Source organism: Myripristis murdjan, chromosome 1 (genome assembly GCF_902150065.1).
Source record: "Myripristis murdjan chromosome 1, fMyrMur1.1, whole genome shotgun sequence".
NCBI lineage: Eukaryota > Metazoa > Chordata > Actinopteri > Holocentriformes > Holocentridae > Myripristis > Myripristis murdjan.
The window spans coordinates 2,446,264-2,466,746 of NC_043980.1; the positions used below are offsets into that span (position 1 = coordinate 2,446,264).

The 20,483-nt window shown below is 45.0% G+C and overlaps 1 protein-coding gene across 1 annotated transcript in view; it reads right to left on the reverse strand.

Moving 5' to 3' along the window:
• Positions 1–824: 824 nt before the first annotated feature.
• Positions 825–20,483, reverse strand: part of ttbk1a (tau tubulin kinase 1a) — a 57,898-nt gene continuing 38,239 nt past the window's right edge. Inside the window, 2 exon segments of the mRNA XM_030069962.1 lie at positions 825–2,455; positions 4,414–5,909. Of these exon segments, the coding sequence (XP_029925822.1) occupies positions 2,038–2,455; positions 4,414–5,909 (1,914 nt within the window). The 3' untranslated portion in view covers positions 825–2,037.

The following is a 20,483-nucleotide window of genomic DNA, read 5'->3' on the forward strand; positions in this document are numbered from 1 at the left end:
TCAGCTCGTTTTCACATGACTGATCCATGTTGACTTTGAGACGACGACTCAGCACCTCCAGATGGTCCATGTCCACCTGCTGATGATGGGAAAACTGGAGGAAACACACAGGCAGGTGAAGACAGAGGCAAGTGAGGTCTGCATCATCACTGTCAGGAGGGATTCATGTAAATACCGCAGGAGCCTGAAGGCATCAAGGCACATCCGTCAAATTTGTCCATTTGTGTTGCCCTTTGTGGATGGTTGTTCATCTATTCTGTCCTCAGTGAATACACTTTTTAAAAATGGTCTGATGTTGTGTTGAGTTTTTCATGAACAATACTTTTCTGACCTTTCCTAACCTCACTCTTGACAGATACCACCATGTTCCAAGAAAAAAAAAAACACTCAAGCTAAAACTGCAACTACTAGAGGAGGAAACTAAAACTAAACATTTTCAAAAAATAAAAACTAAACTAAAACTAGCAAACCTGCTTTTAAATCTTATTCAAATTAAACTGACATGGACTGAAAACAAAGGGCGAGAATGAAATAATAAAAACTAATGACAAACGTTAAACTATAACAACTAGAGTTAATAATGAGTTTTTCTTTCAGAGTGGCCAGTTGGACATCAGATCGATCAGATGCCGTCTTCGCTCCTTTAAACGAACACACAGAAGTGAAAGTACAGCCCAGATCCTGCAGGCTGTGGACAGGCTGATGTGTGTTGAGGCTGTTTAAAAAGCAAAATGCATGAAGGACGGCCTGATCCTCCCTGCACGGACCTTCTGCCGGACCTCACCACATCTACTGGGTTCTCACCTCACAACAGAGAAGAATCAGCTTCATCAACACAGTTTCATCAGAGTTTGTTGCTCTACAGTTTATTTTTATTGAGCCAGAAGCCTCCTGTGGATAATATTTGGTACACTTTCAGTCTCCACTGTAAAGCAGGTGAGAAACAAATGAAAAGACGCCCTTCCACACATGACCAAGACTTTACTTTTATAGCGCACTGCCCACCTACCCCCCGTACAAACACAAAATGGGCTCCAAACAATAAATAAATAAATAAATAAATAAAAACAGCAAACCATTCCACTGTCAGAGTCAAGGCAGGTATAACTTCCTCTCATGGTTAACCCTGTTTTTCTCATGCGTAAAAAAACAGGCGTAGTGCCGACACACCGGAACAGAGGGGGTTAAAGACTTTGAAATTTACACTTTTGCTTTGCAAGATAAAAAATAAAGATGTCTTTATGAGAAATGATTTCTATTATATACAATTCAGAGCATAAAACAAAAGGAAACACCCAGAAAATAGAATGATAAAAAGCATGCCCATTGTCACACCATATAAGAAGGAGGCTGGCGATCTTATTTGTGTTCACATCCAACCGTCCTCGTCACCAAAGACCATAATAAGCACAGGATATAGTTAGGAATGTCTTACCATGATAACATAGTCGGGGCATTCGTTAAAACCACTCAGTTTAGATCTTTTTTGGCTTAGGTACCTCAATAGGAAGGGGAGAAGCATATCAAACTGTTGAAAGATAAAGATTTTTGTACATATCCCTCCATACACACACACCTCCAAAGTGTTTGTGATATACTTCACCATGCAATGTGAACCAAGCAGGATACTGTTGGATGGAGTCGCAGTATAGCTGTGAACAGGTTGTGTATGTGGTAAGAATCTGCAGAACTTGTCAGAGGTGATGATTCTCTCCTTAATTTTAACGGAAAATCAGCTCCCGAACCCAAGTTAGAGCAAAGACTGACCGGAGAACAGCAGACATATCCATAGCACCATGGCGGCAATGCTCCTCACCACAGTCACTCAGATTTATTGGAAGCCCGTGAAGACAGTTCAGTTCGCTGTCCTTGGAAAAGAAAGGTTTACATATATATACACTGAATGGTTTGGATCCAAGGAGGTGATCAGCGCAGCGTCACAGTTTGACATGGAGTCGGGGCAGGAACCTTGTGAGGCATGGCTTGTGTGAAGACCGAACGAAACACAAACATGCCTCAGCGGCGGGTCTCTTTGTATTATCTAGCAGTCACTGACTTCTCCCTGGTGAGCGGTTTACCCTTCGCAGGACCAGGACCGGCCGATTTGGGCCTGGCTCTGGCGGGCGTGGCGCCAGACGGCGACAGGGTGGTGGCGTCCTGCGAGGCGCTGCGCTGCATGGGCGTTGTAGTCCTGGGTGGGAGCATGGGGACAGTGGGGGCTCGGACTGAGAGGGGCTGCCGGGTGGGACATACTCTCTGAGGGGAGGGGCTATCGGTCCTGCAGTGGGTGGAGCTAAGGCTGCGTCGGGTTCCGTATATGACTCGCAAGGGCATTCGTGGGCTACCGGGCTGGGCGGGGCCAGTGGCGGGGCGGGGGCAAGAGGAGGAGGACCTGGGCGGCAGAGGTTTGGTTTTTCGCTGGGTGCTGAGGGTGCTCAGTCCAATTTTCTGCAACCTGAGAACAGAAGAGGACATTGAAGAGGTTATTATTTTATTCAAGGTGCAAAGTTGCATCAAACTGTATCAGTGCTGAAAAAATTAAAAAAAAAATCAAAGAAAAGTCCATGCTCAGTCTGGCCAAAAAGCTCAAAAAGCAGAATTTGTTCTTCTGAGTACCATGAATTGTGACAAAATGGGCCGCACTCAAGTGTATTAACCTCCTGCATGTTAGAGTTCCTTGTGCTCTTCAGGTAGGACCCTCTCACCTGTTCCCACAGCCTCGTTACAGAGGGAAACCAGGCGTTTTCTGTTTTTCGCCCCACAGCTGTGGAACGCTGCACCCTAGGTTAGCAAACGCCTTATCTTCTTTTAAATCATCCCTCAAAACTCACTTTTACAAGAAAGCTTTCTTACAGCCATATCTATTGTTTCTCCGTCTTTTAATGTTAATATTTTTACTGCATTTATCACTCGACTTTCTTTTATCAGGTTCTATGTTCAATGTTTTATTATGTATACTTTTTATGCTCTCATCTTGACAGTGTGCATCATTTTTACTTAATACGAAAGACACTTTGTAATGATGTTTTGAAAAATGCGATACAAATAAAGTTTATTATCATTTTCAATATTTTGATTATTATTGTTATTATTATTCTTAAATTACATATCGACATAATGTTTTTGGCTAAGGAGCCTTCATCAGTATCTAGAGTCTGTACGACTGAATTTGTCTTGCACTACTGGAGCACCAGCAAGTTTCCATAGATTGACTGACAGGACTCTGTGTAGTTAATTATATTACTGTTATTTAATATTAATGGGTTTACGGTGTTTATTTTAAACATGATTTTTGTATCATGTTTGGACCCAAATATTTAATAAGTTACTAACTAACTAGTAACTACCAATTTTGAGTGCGATCCATTTCTTCATAATTCATGAATTTATTCTGGATTGGCAGCAGTCTTCCAATTCTACTGAAGTTCTCTGAGCACCATCACCAAAAACAAAAACCATGGAGCATCTTCAGCGTGTGTATCTAGTTTGTTTCTGTGTGTTTCTGTGGTTAATGTACCAGTGTTCTGTAACCGAGGAAAACATCCAGTTGTACCGGGAATCAAGACTGCGCAGTGAAAATAATATCATACTGCATCTACTGAGAAGAAGACGTGCCGCAACAAGGAATCGCCGACGAAGATGGGCTCTGATGCTTGCACAATCTGCACATCACAGTTATGAATAAGTCGTGTCGGTTGCTGTGTCGATTATGTTCTCACTGCAAACGAACCGCTCCAGGGCTCGAATGGAAGCGAGCCGAGACCACCTCTTCTAGGTGATCTCGGCCCGCTTGTTTTGTCCCGCATCCGAGTGCGATTGCGGTGTTCACACATGTCAAAATGAACCGATCTTTAGGGGGAAACGCTCCCTGTTTCGGAACAACTGCTCCAAACGGGACAGGTCTGAAAGCACCCTAAATGTACCAAGGTGCCATTTCAAGCACAGCTGCTCTTCATCACACCCACTGGGAACTGTTCTACTACTACCTTTGCAACTAAGGACTGTAAGCTGAGGTTACATGTGAAACGTTTTCATGGAATTTGGTTGCATGCAAATAAGTTGTTTTGTAGTTCCATCCAATAAAAATCACTGGGTTTGCATCATCATTTGGAAAGTTCCTTTTGGGATTGGTGCCATAGCAACAGGAAATTTTTAATTTACAACACACAATAAATTGCTTGTAAGTTGCACAGTGTATTGTCGGCATTAGGTATAGTATTGATTGAATGTGTGTGCTAACTCTAGTACCAGTTCTGCTATGAAAACAATCTTGGTGGCAACCTGTATACCCCACAATAGATACCGTTTACTGTTTTGTGTATGTCACTGTGCTCATGGGAAACTGTGGAATGCACTGGATGTGTAATTGAAAATGTGTGGTGCCTCATTATTGTTACCATGAGAACAACATACCCATTACTTAAGGGGGATGCTCCCTTGTTAGTGCTGGCGCCTGGCAGGGAGAGAGGGGAAGGAACAGCAGCAGCGAGCCCCCCAGTGGGCCTTTTTATGGGGGTGACAGGCCTGGGGATCTTGCTCCTCCACTCCTTGGAGCCCTGCTCCTCCGTGGGCTTGAGACGGGAGCTCCTCCTGGCCAGCGACTCGTCTGAGGTATGCGTGTCCTCCTCTGAGCCGGTTGTGGACAGAGTTTCCGAAGCCCTCCGACGCTCCTCATCGCCAGAGGACAGTGAGGATGATGTGCCAGACAGCAGCCTCCTTCTCATCCAGCGACCCTGCTGCTTCTGGACCAGCAGGCGGGCCAAGTCCAGCTGCCTGGCCCGCTGCTGGAGCCGAGCCCGGGCTGAGAGTGAGGAGGACTGCTCTGAACCAGAGTCTTCCTCAGAGATGAGCACAGGGATTCGGCTTCTGATTCTGGGCTTGATGGTCAGCTGAGATTCTGCCCGAGTTCTCTGTAATCTGGCAGGTTCTTCTTCACTGGACAATGGTTCCTTTTTGGGTTCCTCTGATAGATCTTTGTGTTCCTGAACTGGCAAAATGGCTTCTGGGAGAGGTTCCAAAGACTGGGCCGGGACAACTGACAGTCCATTTTCAGTTTTGGGGTGTTTATCTGCTGAAGTTTGGTCTGGAGTAGATTCTTCTAGAGGTTCTGCTGTTGGACTATGAGACACATCGTGTTGTTTGAGTACTCCTGCTTTCTCATGTGTGTCGTCCTCCACAGAGGGTTCCTTAGTGATAGCCAAGACTTCCCGGTCACTGTCCTTAACGGAATGACCGTTGGAAGACATGACATTCAGGTGTGATGTCTCTGCGATATGAATGAAAGTGCGCTCAACTTTGGTGAAGGGTGGTGATGCTGGAGCAATAGGAGTGGATGGCCTCAGATCTGACCTGAGAGCAGGGGACAGCCGGCCCGTCTCACCGGATTCAGGCTGGATCGTCTCCCCCACCAGGAGGCGGTCGTTACGGGGAAGCAGGCCTGACGGTGTGGCTAACTCGCCCTCGAGAACATGGTCACCACCAGAGGGTGACTTGCGGGTGTCTCCGGGTGAGAACAGGACCAGTGTCTTGGAGGCATCTTCCAAGTCCGGGTCGGCATCGCCAGCCGAGGCAGGCTCCCTTTGGCCCTTCTGGTCCTCAGCCATGAGCGTGGAGGGCGCGGCATCCTGGCTGCGCTCGGTGCTTTTCTGACTGGCCTCGCTGTTGGATTCGCTCTTCGTGACATCATCATCCCTTGGCCCGGAAGGTTCTGGGACGTCATTGTCAGGCGGCAGAGCAGCAAAGCTCCGGCGCTGAGGCAGGGTGCCGGTCAGCATGACGGTGAGGAAGTCGGCCCTCTTGGCCTGGAGCTGCGGAAGGATGTGGAAATGTTCCTTCTCATCACCCTGGCCCTTGGTCCGATAGTCTGGCGAAGGCGGTGATGGGGCGCTCTGCTCCGTGGGTGACAACACCTGGAAATGATGCAACAACAACCTTTATTTTCACTGAAGTAACTGAATCAATTCAAAACAAGACAGAACATGACACTGAAGAAGGACTGGGTTGGAAGGAATTCACTGAATAAAGGAATACTCCAACGTATACTCCAAGATCACAAGATACGACGAGATGTTCAATCCCATTTTCACCGCTGTACGGCCTGTGGTTCAGTGCCTGTTGGTGGCATTTCATGTTAGCTTAGCATAAAGACCTGAAGTGTACGGGAGTCATTACCCTGGCTCAGTCAAAGTGAATTAATAAACCTTCCAGAAGCTCTGAAGTTGGCTTATTTACACAGTGGATCATGTGGATTTGAAATACAGGTCTAGGAACTGAACCACTGGATGTACAGAGGTGAAAATGGTATCAAATATCTTCTCTCAGTCTGGGGAAGCCAGGAAAAGCACACATTTCACAAAGCACACACAATGGCAAGGATGCAATGCAACTCATAGTTTTACCAACAGATGCGACCAGCGACACCAACAATTTCAGAGCCATGACGCTTTTTATTGCTTTATTCCAAAAGAAACAAACTGTGTTTTGTCTATACGGGAAGGTAAAAGGGTGTTTTAGACAGCAAACATCAGATACAATGCAGAGTCTGTGTGTGTGTGTGTGTGTGTAAACAACTTGTAAATGCTTTCAGTAACATTCCCACTCAGAAAGAAAGACAACAGGGACTTAAGTATTTGCCCCCAAAACCATTTAATGTCATTTTGGTTGTACACAAGCTTTTCAAGATTGTCTAGATTACATACATTGATATAAAAGGCACAAAAATGCATTGCAGAGTTTTTCCTTTGACAGCACGCAGTCTGATATCAGGTGATTTTCAAGTGTTTCCCTTCATAAAGATTTTAACATACAGCCTGTACATACTAAAACCCACTAACTAGCATGCTATTGGAGATGAACTGCAAACCTAATTGCTTTCTACATTTCTGTATATATGTACACGGTTATCATTGATTTACAAAAAGTTTAAAATACATGCTTTACCTGTAAATTATACAAGCAGTACTGTACAAGTACGTAGTGATAGAAAAAAGCTTACATATATTTTACATGTGAAAGACACTCACGGATCACACGGGACAAACACTGTAAGCTCTTTGACTCAGTTCTACGACTGGATCGTGCCTCCTCTCGTTACTTCGACTACAGAAACTCTCCGCTTTTATTGCAATAGTTTTAACAATCGACTACTGGTGACACAGTGAGTGAATACATGTGACAGCTGAACTGAGAAGGTCCAGATCAAAGCGAGCACGGACCGCTGAACGTGGTGACAAGAACGGGAAGCTAAACAAAAAGCCGACATGGAGACTTACAGGTGAGGTCACCTCAACACAGTTTCTTCTCTCTACAGATAATCTCTACATAATTTACACAATATCACCCTGTTGTTCCATAAAGATCAGCACAAATATTCTATATTTTAAATGATGAAAAAGTATCAAATAAACAAAAACCTTTGTTGTTGTTGTTGTTGTTGTTGTTGTTGGAGGAGGTTCATATAATTTGATACAATTAGAATTCTAGTGTGCAACTCATGAGGTATTAATGTTTTGTGGCAGATGTCTGTTTCAATATTTCTGGACAGGTTTAGGTGAAATAAATACAGCAGCTTCCCAATCTGGGGGAATAAGAGCTTTTGAATTAACGCTGTTGGGGATGTGATGGTTTTCTTCAAAACGTCCCGCCCCTGTGGACGTGGACAACTTCCAACGTCTCAGGAGCTAAAAAAGCTGCCTCGTTTTTTAGCATGACTATCGTGCTTTTTTGACTTCATCCAAAAAGGTTTCAAAGTTTTTTTGTTTTTGTTCTTTGTTCTTTGTAACCGAGGGATGGCAGAATTTTCTCAATCCGCAGGGGAGCATGTCATGTTTGAAATGCAAATATGAGAATAATCAAAACTGACTGGGTTTTCAATGACAGAACAACGATAAAAACTATCCATGTCAACCATCACAGCTGATTCATTTCGAGGTTTCAGGTCAAAACAACGTGGGAAGGGTTCTTGGATCAAGAACAGGACATCTCGATTTTAAAAAATTCCCCCTTGATATTCAGATATTTCTTGCTTTAGATGTAATACTTTGAACGAAGGGAACTGGAACATATTTTTTGTGTTTCTCAGAAAATCGACATACAGACAACCACTGTGAATACAGCCACCAATACTGAAGAGGTTTTTCTCTGTCAAATCAGCTTGAGCTAAACCACGGCCATTTAATTTACACTTTACACTTGAAGTGAGAACTGTCTTCTGGACACGTTTGGCATTAACATTTAGCGTCAAGTCAGATTTGCTGTGTTGCATATGGTTATTATCACCTGATCTATACAATACCATCAGATCGAACAGCCATCTGACTTGCTCATAAAAAAAAATAGTTCTTGATGGCTTAATAGCAGTGACAGATGTCTTCACTGACACAGAAAACACTGGATGGAAATGCAGACGCATCGATGCTGCAGAGCCTCCTGATTCAACTGTTATCACCCCGCTGAGTGGACGAGACCCGTCGAAAACACCTTCCGGCAAACCCGTCTGCTATGTGATGTGTGACTTGATATAATTCTACATTAAGTCTTATTTTCATGAGCCAACAGGCCCTGGTGAAGGTCTCATTTGAACGAATGTGGCCCAACACCTAATGTGAGTCTGATCTATGTCTACTTTCATAAGCTTTCCTTAGCTTAGCTTTGGGTAGCTGGTTAAGGTTTGGAAAGGGTCTTTGTTAAGGTTAAGGAAGGGTTGGTCGTAATGGTTAAGTTTAGGAAAAGGTGGTGGCTAAGATTAGCAAACCTAACGCAGAGTTCACTAATGTTCGCCAACATTAACTAGCTAAAAACAAACAGGGTTCATGCTGAAGTTGGGACTGGATCCCAGGTCTCTGGAGTGAAGGTCCGTGTGATTTACCCATCCACCCCCCCATTACCACTGACTTCTTTGTTGGTCTTTATCATTAATCTGTCTTAACCAATCAGATGGGACCCTGCAGCCAAATGTACCACGACACAGCAAGACCAACGAAGAAGTCGGACGGACACTCTCCAGAGACCCGGGATCGAGTCCCAACTAAAGCAAGAACCATGTTCAATTTTTAGCCGTTTTTAGCCTAGCTAATGAAACCTAAGCTAACGAATGTGGCAAAAGCAAACGGTAGGGGCCGACTAGCGAATACCTGCGGGGGTTTTGACCGACAGCGTCCATTCAGTGGAGTACTAACAGTGGAACCGGCTGGCAGAACAGGGGATGTGATGGACGATCAGCAGCTCTGGTCTTACAGATTCTGTCGCTGCCGGGGCTAAAAGGCTTCCGCCGCTTCGATCGGTCAAAGTAAGCGACAAACTTTTCCAAATAAAAACAGAGAACAGACAGCAAACACCCTCCCGTTCCAAGTTTTAAGCCGCTTCACATTTTGATCCGTGAGTATCCCCTCTGGCGACGTCAATTATATACAAAAACAAAATAAATCACAGATGTTTTACAGTCAGAGGTGTGTGTGTGTTCACTGTGTTGTTGTGTTAATTACAGTACAGTACCGTATTCACCGTTTTACAGTCAGAGGTGTGTGTGTGTGGGGTGTGTGTGTGTGTGTGTGTGTGTGTGTGTGTCGTACAAACAGTAGATCTCATGCAAAGAGTGCTGACGGTTGGTAAACAGTCTTTTGGTACAGTATACTGTCATTTATGCTGCAAATCTGTTTTTAAAGTCAAGGTTGTTGTTTTTGTTTTTTTATTAGTTTTTTTTTTTTAGAAGAGCGCGTATACCGACGACTTCCCACCGGCTGATTTTAACTAGCGTGGCACTGCTTTCACACCGACACGACACAAAACATCGACGTGTTATCAGTGACAATCTTGTGCGGTTGACGGATCATTTTGCAGGGCGTGCAAAATAAAGTTCAGAGTTAGCAGCTAGTCCACTTAATACATTCTCCAACAAGTGGTGGTAATGCTGTGCTAAATACAAAAAAAAAAAAACAAAAAAAAAAACAGATAAACTGTCAGGATGTCCCAAACTCCTGTAAGCAAACAGCAGAAAACAATCAAACGATGGTGGTACTCCTCAGCTTGCGGCCAGTCTCCTGGCCAGGCTGAGCTAACGTCTTAATGCCTCGAATACGAGCTTCATGAAAGAGCAAATGGTGCATATTTAATAAATGTAGCCCTTTAACACATTGAGAAAGCAACCGATAAGCTTTCATTGCACTAAATGTCCATCTTAGCAAGCCTTTTAAGCTATATTTTACCCCCCCTCCCTCATTTTCAGTCTTAAAATCTTCTTAAAACAAGTGGAACAAGCTGCCAACGGGGCTGAGATCATTCCACAAGCTTCCAATGCAAATAATAATAAAAAATGAATCAAGTGCCATTGTATTCATAGTAATAGAGCAATCCCACCTTGACAAAACAGACGAAACTGCGAAGTGGAATTGTGCCTGAGCTGCTGGCAGCGTTTTTCAGTTGTTCTAAGAAAAGTGACATTTTGAGACTGAATGATGCTGTATGCCTTGTTAAGATGACAAGACATTTTTTGCTGGGGTAAAACCACTTGAACTGTGACACCAAAGAAGAAGAAGAAGAAGAAGAAGAAGAAGAAGAAGAGGAAGAAGGAGGCCAACATGTCGGGGTGAGCGTGTTGCCAAGCAGGTTCTCTGGGACTTTTGGCAAAATCAGCAGCTTCCTCTAAAAGCCAGAAATGCCTCCATGTCTAAACGTCAAATCATTTTCGGAAACGGGGCGATCAAAGCACAGCGCTGATTTTCACAGCTTTCTTAGTTGTATGTAGTTTGATGCTTTGCTGGTGCTAGCTGCTGACTGTTGGGTGTTGGACGCTGATGTTCTTTTCGCAGATGTTCCCCGCAAACGTACTGCAAATTGCCTGGCAGAGTTTCAAAGAACGTCCCAGAAAACCAGCTGTCACAACGGGAAAAACTCCTAGGGGCCTTTTAAAATGACGAGGTAAGGGGTCGGTTTGTGTTATTATCACCGTTAAATGTGAAAATGTGGAAAACAGACTAAATTTAACTCGATGCAGTTCCACTAATACAGACACCGGCCACATCGACTGCCTTTTTCCATACGACTGTCGCCCGCTTTCGAGTTAAATGCTTAATCGCTTGATATTTGGAGAAAGTGGCGCATGGTGCGGTGGAGTGAGACAGCCACTGGATCCTTTCAATAAACTCATTTGTTTTCCCTTATCAACATCCTGCATTTTGCTTATTGCATCTGTGTTTTGCATCCATTATTCTGTCGTCCTGTCCCGGCTAGTCTGTGATAAAGTGCAACAGTAAAGTTCAGCAGTCGGGGAACGACGACGGAGGAAGAGGTGCGACGGCAAAACACCACGATCGACAACACGTTACACTTCAAACCTAAAAAAAAAACTCAGTTTCAGAGTACAGTGGAGACGGGATTTTAGTTCTAATATGCAGTGAGGAATCTCTGTTAATCCTAGTTGGCTGGAGGAAGCGACTGGTCACACTCCCTGTCATTTAGAAAACAGGTCCAACTAGTCCACATACCGGACGTCCCGGAGAGAGGAGCGGTACGTGTGCAGATTCAGTCCGTCCGGATCAAACTCTGGTGCGTTTAGCTCCTTGGTTTGGTTCGTCTGGGCAGCCGTGAACAGCACCAGCACCAAAACAACCGACCCAACACCGCCTGTGAGAGGCAGGATGGCATCCAGGTGAGGAAACAGTTTGACTCTGATTTGACCCAACAGGTGAACCGAACACGCAGCGGGTTGTTGGGTCAGGAAGCCGCCTCCCACCTTGTGCAACGGTTTTTAGTAGGAATCTGTTTTGTCCAGAAGGTTTCGAGACTTTAGAAAACTGACAAAGAATTGTATGTAATGCAATGTAACGTTAGCTACCTGATGTTACCAGGCAAGTTAAGTTACCGTGCAGCCAAAAAAACACATACATAACTGGGATTATTTGATCTTTGAGTGACTCTCGAGAGACTCAGCTCGATGGCTTTTACACACTCTCATTGAGAAGAAGACCCAAAGTCATTTTTTTATACTCAGTAGGTCTTCTCAGAAAAGACAAATGAATCGGCTGCTACATGTTTTAATGCTGACATTTATTATTCTCCTTTTGTGGCTGACATCACAAGTCAGTAGGAGAGAGTCTTGTCTTGGGGATCTGTTTGCTTTTTATTTGCAGTTTATTTACGTTGAATATCAAGTCCAATGAGACCTGAATATGAAACTCAATGAACGGCCAAAGACATCAGGCGTGGTAAGACTACAGTCATCATAAATTAATGTCTTATCAGCACTTTCTTTGTCTGTGTTGCATTGATTTCACATTGAACTGAACAACGGCTGGTTTCATTTGGTTACCGAGTCCAGAGCAGCTCTGGATGTAGACCCGGCCCGGCTGACTAGCCCAAAACAGTCGGGACAAACGCACCAGAATTCAATCAAACCAAACATGTCGGGCGTGGAAGCATCCTGCGATTCAGACGAGACAAACAGAGTCTGGAAACTACAGAGCCCTCGCTGTCAGGACAGTCCAAACCTCCGGCCTGATTCACGAACACGACCAGCTGATTGGGTCTGGAAAGAAACGATCATTATGAACTAAAGAGGATCAATCACATCTGTCTGGAAGACCTGGATGTTCTTCTTCTCTGCACACAGTCACACCGAGACACGAAAACCACGAAACACCCTTCACTTATCAGAGTCATCTCAAACCTCTCTTCATACACACACACACACACACACACACACACACAGCACAGTAAGCAGAGCTGATATGAGGGCTGGGAAATGTTTGCTATCCGGTTGTTAGAGCAGATCAAATATCCCTCCGCCGCTCTACCAAAAGTCCTGCATGACCACGTCTAAAACAACAGCCAATCAACAGCCAGTATCACTGTGACATCACCCCTCCTCATAATCCTCTATGTCACACCCATCACTTCCTGTGAGTGAAGCTGAGCCGTCCTACTGGACAAAGATACTGGACAGTTTGGGCGTAACATGCAGTGAACCAATCAGATCGCACCAGCAGATCATCTACGGCGACAGCAGGACTCCATCTGAGCTCCCTGAGGTGAGAGCGGACGCTCGCCAGCGCCCCCTATGGAGGCCACCATCACTGTCTGATGATGAGCTTCAGACAGCAGAGAGACCTGCAGCACTGACCTCAGAGCTGCTGTTTGCTGCTCAGTCACTTTCAGCGACGCAGCAACACTGCTCTGAGATCAGCTCATTTTCAGAGCAACACGCCCATGGAGCTCAGAGGGACACGAGACACTCTGCTGTTTCCACAAGGGGGCGCTGCACAGGGAAATGACAACTGAGCCACTTGGAGACCAGAAAAGACACTTGGGTCAGGCTTGGTAAAAGAGAGGAGCCCAGAGTCTCCTAAGTGGGCGTGGTCGGCTTTGTTCTGCCTAGCAACACCTCTGCAGCAGGAGCCAACAGAAACAGAGCAAGGCAAAAAAATACACTCACTTTTGTCCTGTTATTTTTTTTTTTTAATCTGAAAAAGACCAACTTGGTTTCTAAATGTAGGTATGAGCTGTGCCTGTGAAAAAGAGAGCCAGCATTCCCCTCAACGAGACATAAAAGTCAGTCATAATCTGTTCTGAGGCTCATTTTCTTGCCCTGGATCAACAAACTCAGGAGCCGCCACCGGTTTTCTAAAGCGGGGAGTTGAGCCATGTGACACAAATACAGGAAATGTTTCCCCATAGTCTCTGCCATTGGCTGATCAGCTGTGCCTGGACCCAACCTCCCTTTGGGAGCTTCAACCAAATTACAAACACTGCTTGATCGAGAATACGGAATAGAGTCGAGTTTGGAAAGAAGAAAAAAAATGAGTGTGACTCTATAGATACTGTCACTGTGTTATTCACTTAGTGATGGAACAGCCAATCACAGGCTCCGTCAAGCTGTCAATCATCAATCAACGTAAAGTAAGAGAGAGAGAGAGAGAGAGGAAGAGAGAGAAGTGCAGGCACAAATTAAAGGAGGAAAGCAGCGTGTGCAGAACAATAAGCTTGTTGAAGAGCTTTGTTGCCAGTGAGTGAAAAAAGGAAGTGAATAACAGCTTCTGCCTCCACTCCAAAATGATGTCATGATTAGAGAGAGAGAGAGAGAGAGAGAGAGAGTCATCTTGTGCTCGCTCGCTCGCTTGTCACACCTTCAGAAACCCTCGCCGAGACCTCACAAGATTGTTTGTGTCAGTGTTTAATGAAGCATGGCTGGGCCTGTGGGTCACATGGAGTGTGTCAGTGTGGTGGTATTGCTCAGAGGACAGGACGATCGAGGGGGGGCGAGGGGGCGGGGGCGGGGGCGGGGTGTGTGTGGTGACGACGCCGACCGAGGGTCTCGGTGCAAAAACTGACCGCCGGGACGACCTGCATTCCTCGACGATCGCTCCGTCATTCAGCAGGAAACAAACTACAGAACCAAACCAACAGTCAAAGAAACAAACAACAGAAAAGGCAAGAACACAGTAAAGCTCAACAGTCCGCTAGCAGTCCCGCTCTGTCGGATCTTCCCCTCCTCCGCGGGAAACGAGGAGGACACGTCAGGTTCCGCGTCGGGTTTCCTGCGGGGCGTTTTGTCCGAGCGGCGCCAGGCGTCTGGCGTGTGCAACATCAGCTTTGCAGAGAGTCGGCTTCAAGAGTTTATTGCATGGAAAACATTTTATTTCCCGTGGTCAGCACTTTTCTCCTCTTCTGTTCCTCCGCACGAAGAGTTGGTAGAGCTACGTGTGTGTGTGTGTGTGTGTGTGTGTGTGTGTGTGTGTGTGTGTGTTGCTTTGCCAGCACAGCGGTGCCAGCACTATGGCTTGTCATGTAACTGGAGTGTGTGAATACTGGCTCTTCATGTGCTGTATGGTGTGTGTTTACATACATCTGCTCATGTCTGTGGGTGTGTGTGTGTGTGTGTGTTTCATGTGTGTATTCATGCATGTGCTTGTTGTGTGTTCATGTTCTGTATGTTTCATGAGTGTTCATGTATTAATGCATGTGTGTATTTAGCTGTGTTCAATGTGTGTGTGCTCTTGTAAGCTTCAGGTGCATGTATTCATTTGTGTGTGTGTTTCATGTCGAAGTGTGTGTGTGTGTGTGTGTGTGTGTGTGTGTATCCGTCCAGGCCTCTCAGCTGCTGTTTTTGTTCACGAGCTTTGCCAGCATCTGCTGCAGGTGTGTGCGGGACACGTTCAGGACCGAGTGTCTGCTGCGCGGGCTGCCGGGCGTCGGCAGGCCGCCGTGCCGCCGCCGCGCCGAGGCGGTGATGTGGGCGGGGCTACTCTCCGCCGAGCGGCTCCTCTGGATGAAGCTCCCCCCGCCGTGCGGATACTGCTCCGTCTCCAGAGTGGAGGAGGAGAAGACGTAGGAGGCCAGCCTCCTCAGCTGATTGGGCCGCGGGTGCTGTCTGTCTTCCTCCAACTGCAAACAGACCAATGAGAGAAAGGGAGGGCGGGATGTTAATGGCGGAGGCGGGAAAAACTATTCCAGCTATTAATAAAAGACAAAAGTTTTTTTTTTCCTACAGCTACGTCCCAACACTCTGACGTGGCTTCTCTCCCTCGTCTCCTCCCCCTCCCAAACAGGAAAAAGGCTTCAACAGGAAGGAGCTGATTGGTGCTCTCACACATCTACAGCCCTCAGCTGATTGGGTGTAAGGCAAAGGGGGGAGGAGCCGAGAGAGAGAAGCAGAGCGAGTGTTGGTGTCTGACCTATGACCTCTCAGTCAAACAGTACTGTTACAGCTATGGACTTGCCTTAATAGCAGAAGCTATTAAAATACTGGAGGAGAAAACTTAAGGAGACAGTACATCCAATAGGCTGTTAGCTGGGTGGGTTGCCAGATTAGTCAGACTAGCATCCCTCTAGCTGGAAAAAGGGCGCTGCAAGTATTTTCCCCCACAATGCACTTTAAGGACACAAGTCACCAGCACAAGCACTGCACATATCTCACTAGTCTACAACAGGGCCACCCTGCAGAAAATGACAGGTTGAGATTTTAAAGATGCTTTTTCAGGAAATTACCATTGGAAATGCAAAATAAAATAATCATAATTAAAAAACTAAATAAATAAATAAATCAGGGAACACAAAAGAGAGATGGAGTCATCAAGCACACAAAACACAGACACACGACGAAGGAAAAGGGGGAATATGGCTGAACAGAACAGAGGAGGAGTTTGGAACAGAAACTCATTGAGAAAACAGAGGTAAAGGACTATCCTAAACTGTGCTTACCCCAAAACACCACTTTATTTCTTCTTGTGTTGTCCCAATGGCACCCTCGCTCTTTCTCTGTCTCCTCAGGTGAGTGAAACTTGACATACTGTACTTTTAAGCGATAAACTGGGCAAAGGCAGCAGTTATGTCAAAGGGAAAAAGGACTGGAAGAAGAAAAGAGCATGACAGTCCTCGATGAGCCGGTGCGATCACAGGACTCGGCCGAGAGGTTTTTTCGGCGGCGACAAGCAAAGGAGGTCGAGGCCGAACGGGGGAAACCGACAGAGCTCGCTAAAATATTCCTGAAGCTAAGGTCGGGTCGCTAGAACCGAGGTTCAGTCTCGATCCGTTATTTTACTCCACAAACACTGACGAGGCCTTAAAATCAGCTGGACAGACATGGGACTGATAGATGTTACATTGCAGATTAATTGAAATATCAGTGATACTGTGAGTGTGCAGCACAGGAACGTGTGGAGCAGCAAGACACCTATGAAAGATAAGGACGTTTTGCAGCTGTGAGCCCCTTCTTAGTGTTGTTATTCGTGTGGTTAAAGCTACATGAAAAAGTAGAAACACACGTGCCTGTGCATGATGTTTAGCTCATTAACAGTCTATCTTCTGACTCTCAGGTTCATTGTGAGCTCCCATGTGGAACACAGATCTGACGTTTTTCACCTCCCCATTCACCTGTGTTGTATTCACATATTGCTCATATTTCAGTTGTTTTTGTGAAGGCGACACACATGAATGGGGAGCTGAAAAACATCAGATGTGTGTTCCTGGTGAACCTGAACTTCACAATATGGACTGATGCTGAGCTCACCTGCGTGCACAGGCACATGTCTGACTAAACCTGTGTTGCTTTAATGCTGGTTTCAGTATATTCAGCCTGAGGTGTGTATGAGAAGGTCATGTGACATGTAACATTCATGAAATACCAAGTGTGAGTGCAGCCAGCAGCAGGATGAAGATGTGCACTCATGACATGACATGTGTTTGTTGTTTTTTTTTCACTGTGAAAAGTCGATGCTGAACACCCAGGATGTGAGGAGGTTCACTGAAGTCAGATTCATGAACTTAGACATCGGCAAATACATGTGAACGATCTGAACTGAGCTGATCTGGAGTCAGCGCATTAACAAGCTAAACCAGCTGTGAGCTGCCAACATCGCCTCCCGGTGGCAGGATGCTCACTTTGGTGTTTTTACACCAAAATAATCTGGTAAGGCAGTCATGTACGTTAGTGTTGAGCAGAGTCTTGTTTTGAGTTCACCTGACGTCACACACCTGGATATCTGACCCGATCTGATCCCTAAGCAGATGGAATAAAACCCAGGAAGCTGATGGATGAACTCGTCTGTGTAGATTGGAGTTTATCCATTTTCCATTAAGGTTTTTCATAAAAATGAGGTCTGTGTGTCACGGTGACAGACAGATGTGCCAGAGGCGTACACAGCACAAAGAGCCAGACTGGGGTCAGCTCTATGTTCCCTCAGTTTTATGTTCCCACAACTTTATGTTCCCCAAACCCCATGTTCCCTCAGCTTTATGTTCCCACGACTTTATGTTCCCTCAGCTTTATGTTTCCAAAAATCTATATTCCCTCAGTTTTATGTTCCCACAAATCTATGTTCCCTTAGCTTTACATTCCAAAAAACTCTATATTCCCTCAGCTTTATGTTCCCACAACTCTATGTTCCTCAAACTCTATGTTCCTTCAGCTTTATGTTCCCACAACTCTATGTTCCTCAAACTCTATGTCCCCTCAGCTTTATGTTCCCAAAACTCTATATTCCCTCAGCTTTATGTTCCCAAAACTCTGTTCTCCAAACTCTGTTCCCTCAGCTTTATGTTCCCACAACTCTATGTTCCCCAAACTCTATGTTCCCTCAGCTTTGTTCCCAAAACTCTATATTCCCCAAACTCTATGTTCCCTGAGCTTTATGTTCCCAAAACTCTATGTTCCCCAAACTCTATGTTCCCTCAGCTTTATGTTCCCTAAAGTCTATGTTCCCTCAGCTTTATGTTCCCAAAACTCTAAATTCCCCAAACTCTATGTTCCCTCAGATTTATGTTCCTAAAACTCTATGTTCCCCAAACTCTATGTTCCCTCAGCTTTATGTTTCCACAACTCTGTGTTCCTCAAACTCTATGTTCCCTCAGCTTTATGTTCCCAAAACTCTATATTCCCTCAGCTTTATGTTCCCAAAACTCTGTTCCCCAAACTCTGTTCCCTCAGCTTTATGTTCCCACAACTTTATGTTCCCTCAGCTTTATGTTCCCAAAACTCTATGTTCCCCAAACTCTATGTTCCCTCAGCTTTATGTTCCCAAAACTCTATGTTCCCTAAACTCTATGTTCCCCAAACTCTATTTTCCCTCAGGTTTACGTTCCCTAAACTCTGTTTCCTCAACTCTATGTTCCCTCAGCTTTATGTTCCCAAAACTCTATGTTCCCTCAGCTTTATGTTCCCAAAACTCTATGTTCCCCAAACTCTCTTCCCTCTGCTTGATGTTCCCAAAACTCTGTTCCATCAACTTCATGATCCCTCAGCACAATTTTATTCCATCTGTGTCCCCTCAGATCTTTCTTCTCAGCTTTATGTTCCCTAAACTCTGTTTCCTCGACTTTATGATCCCTTAGTTCTATGTTCCTTATTTTATTCCATTTCTGTGCTCCCTCTGCTATATATTCCCTCAGCTGTGTTCCTTCAGCCCTACGTTTTCCCCAGTTGTGTTCCCTCAGCTATATTTTATACCATCTCTGTGTGCCCTCACTTTATGTTCCCTGAACCCTGTTTACTCAACTCTGTTCCCTCAGCTTTACGTTCCCTAAACTCTGTTTCCTCAACTCTATGTTCCCTCAGCTTTATGTTCCCAAAACTATATGTTCCCTCAGCTTTATGTTCCCAAAACTCTATGTTCCCCAAACTCTCTTCCCTCTGCTTGATGTTCCCAAAACTCTGTTTAATCAACTTCATGATCCCTCAGCACAATTTTATTCCATCTCTGTGTCCCCTCAGCTCTGTCTTCTCAGCTTTATGTTCCCTAAACTCTGTTTCCTCGACTTTGTGATCCCTTAGGTCTATGTTCTTTATTTTATTCCATCTCTGTGCTCCCTCTGCTATATATTCCCTCAGCTGTGTTCCCTCAGCCCTACATTTTCCCCAGTTGTGTTCCCTCAGCTATATTTTATACCATCACTATGTGCCCTCACTTTATGTTCCCTGAACCCTGTTTACTCAACTCTGTTCCCTCAGCTTTATGTTCCCTAAACTCTGTTTCCTCAACTCTATGTTCCCTCAGCTTTATGTTCCCTAAACTGTTTCCTCAACTTTATGTTCCCTCAGCCCAATTTTATTTCATCTGTGTTCCCTCATGCTCTGTTTCCTCAGCTTTATGTTCCCTAAACTCTGTTTCCTTGACTCTATTATCCTTTAGTCCTATGTTCCGTATTTCGTTCCATCTCTATGTTCCCTAAGCTTTATGTTCTCTCAGCCCCACCTTTTCCTGTGTTCCCTCAGCTATATTTTATTCCAACTCAATGTTTTCAATGTTTTCCTCAGCTCTATATACACTCAATTCCATGTTCCCTCAGCTCTATGTTCCCTCATCCCTATTTTACTCCATCTCGATGTTCCCCCAACCCTATACTCAGCCCTATGTTTCCTCAGCCTGGTTTTCCCCCAATCCTATGTATCTGCAGGAGCCATGTCCCTTTAGAGAACATGGTTCCTGCAGAACCATGCTTAGCCCTATGTTCTCTCAGCCACATTTAATTTTATCTCTCATTATACATAACTGAAATGACAAATCCACAGTTTTGGTCAAGAGTGTAGACCATTTGGAATGTGCGTGGGGGAACATAGAGCTGAGAGAGCATAGAGCTGAGGGAACCCTGGTACTGGAGAGGATCTGTTTTATGAATCCACTTCATTATCAGCTGGTTTCATGTTGCAAAAACCCTCCATCTTAACAAGTCATTCAGTTTCATGATCAGTGAAATTGGTTCTTGCGGTGGATGTTTCTTGCAGTGTGTGCAGTGTAACCGTGTAGCTCCTGGCTAATCGGTGGTACTGCCTGGCTCTGTTAACCCTCGACTGTCCCATCCAGCTCTCAGCTTGTCACATCTCAAGGGGGCGGGACTGTAATAAACAGTCAATCACATGCAACATGTATAAATCCAAAGCAGCATATTTAAGATAAACTTTATTGATCCCCGTGGAAAATTATATTAAATGACATGGGGCATTAGAAATAAAAGATAAGCACAAAATTTGAATTTAAAAATAAATAATTTAAAAAGTA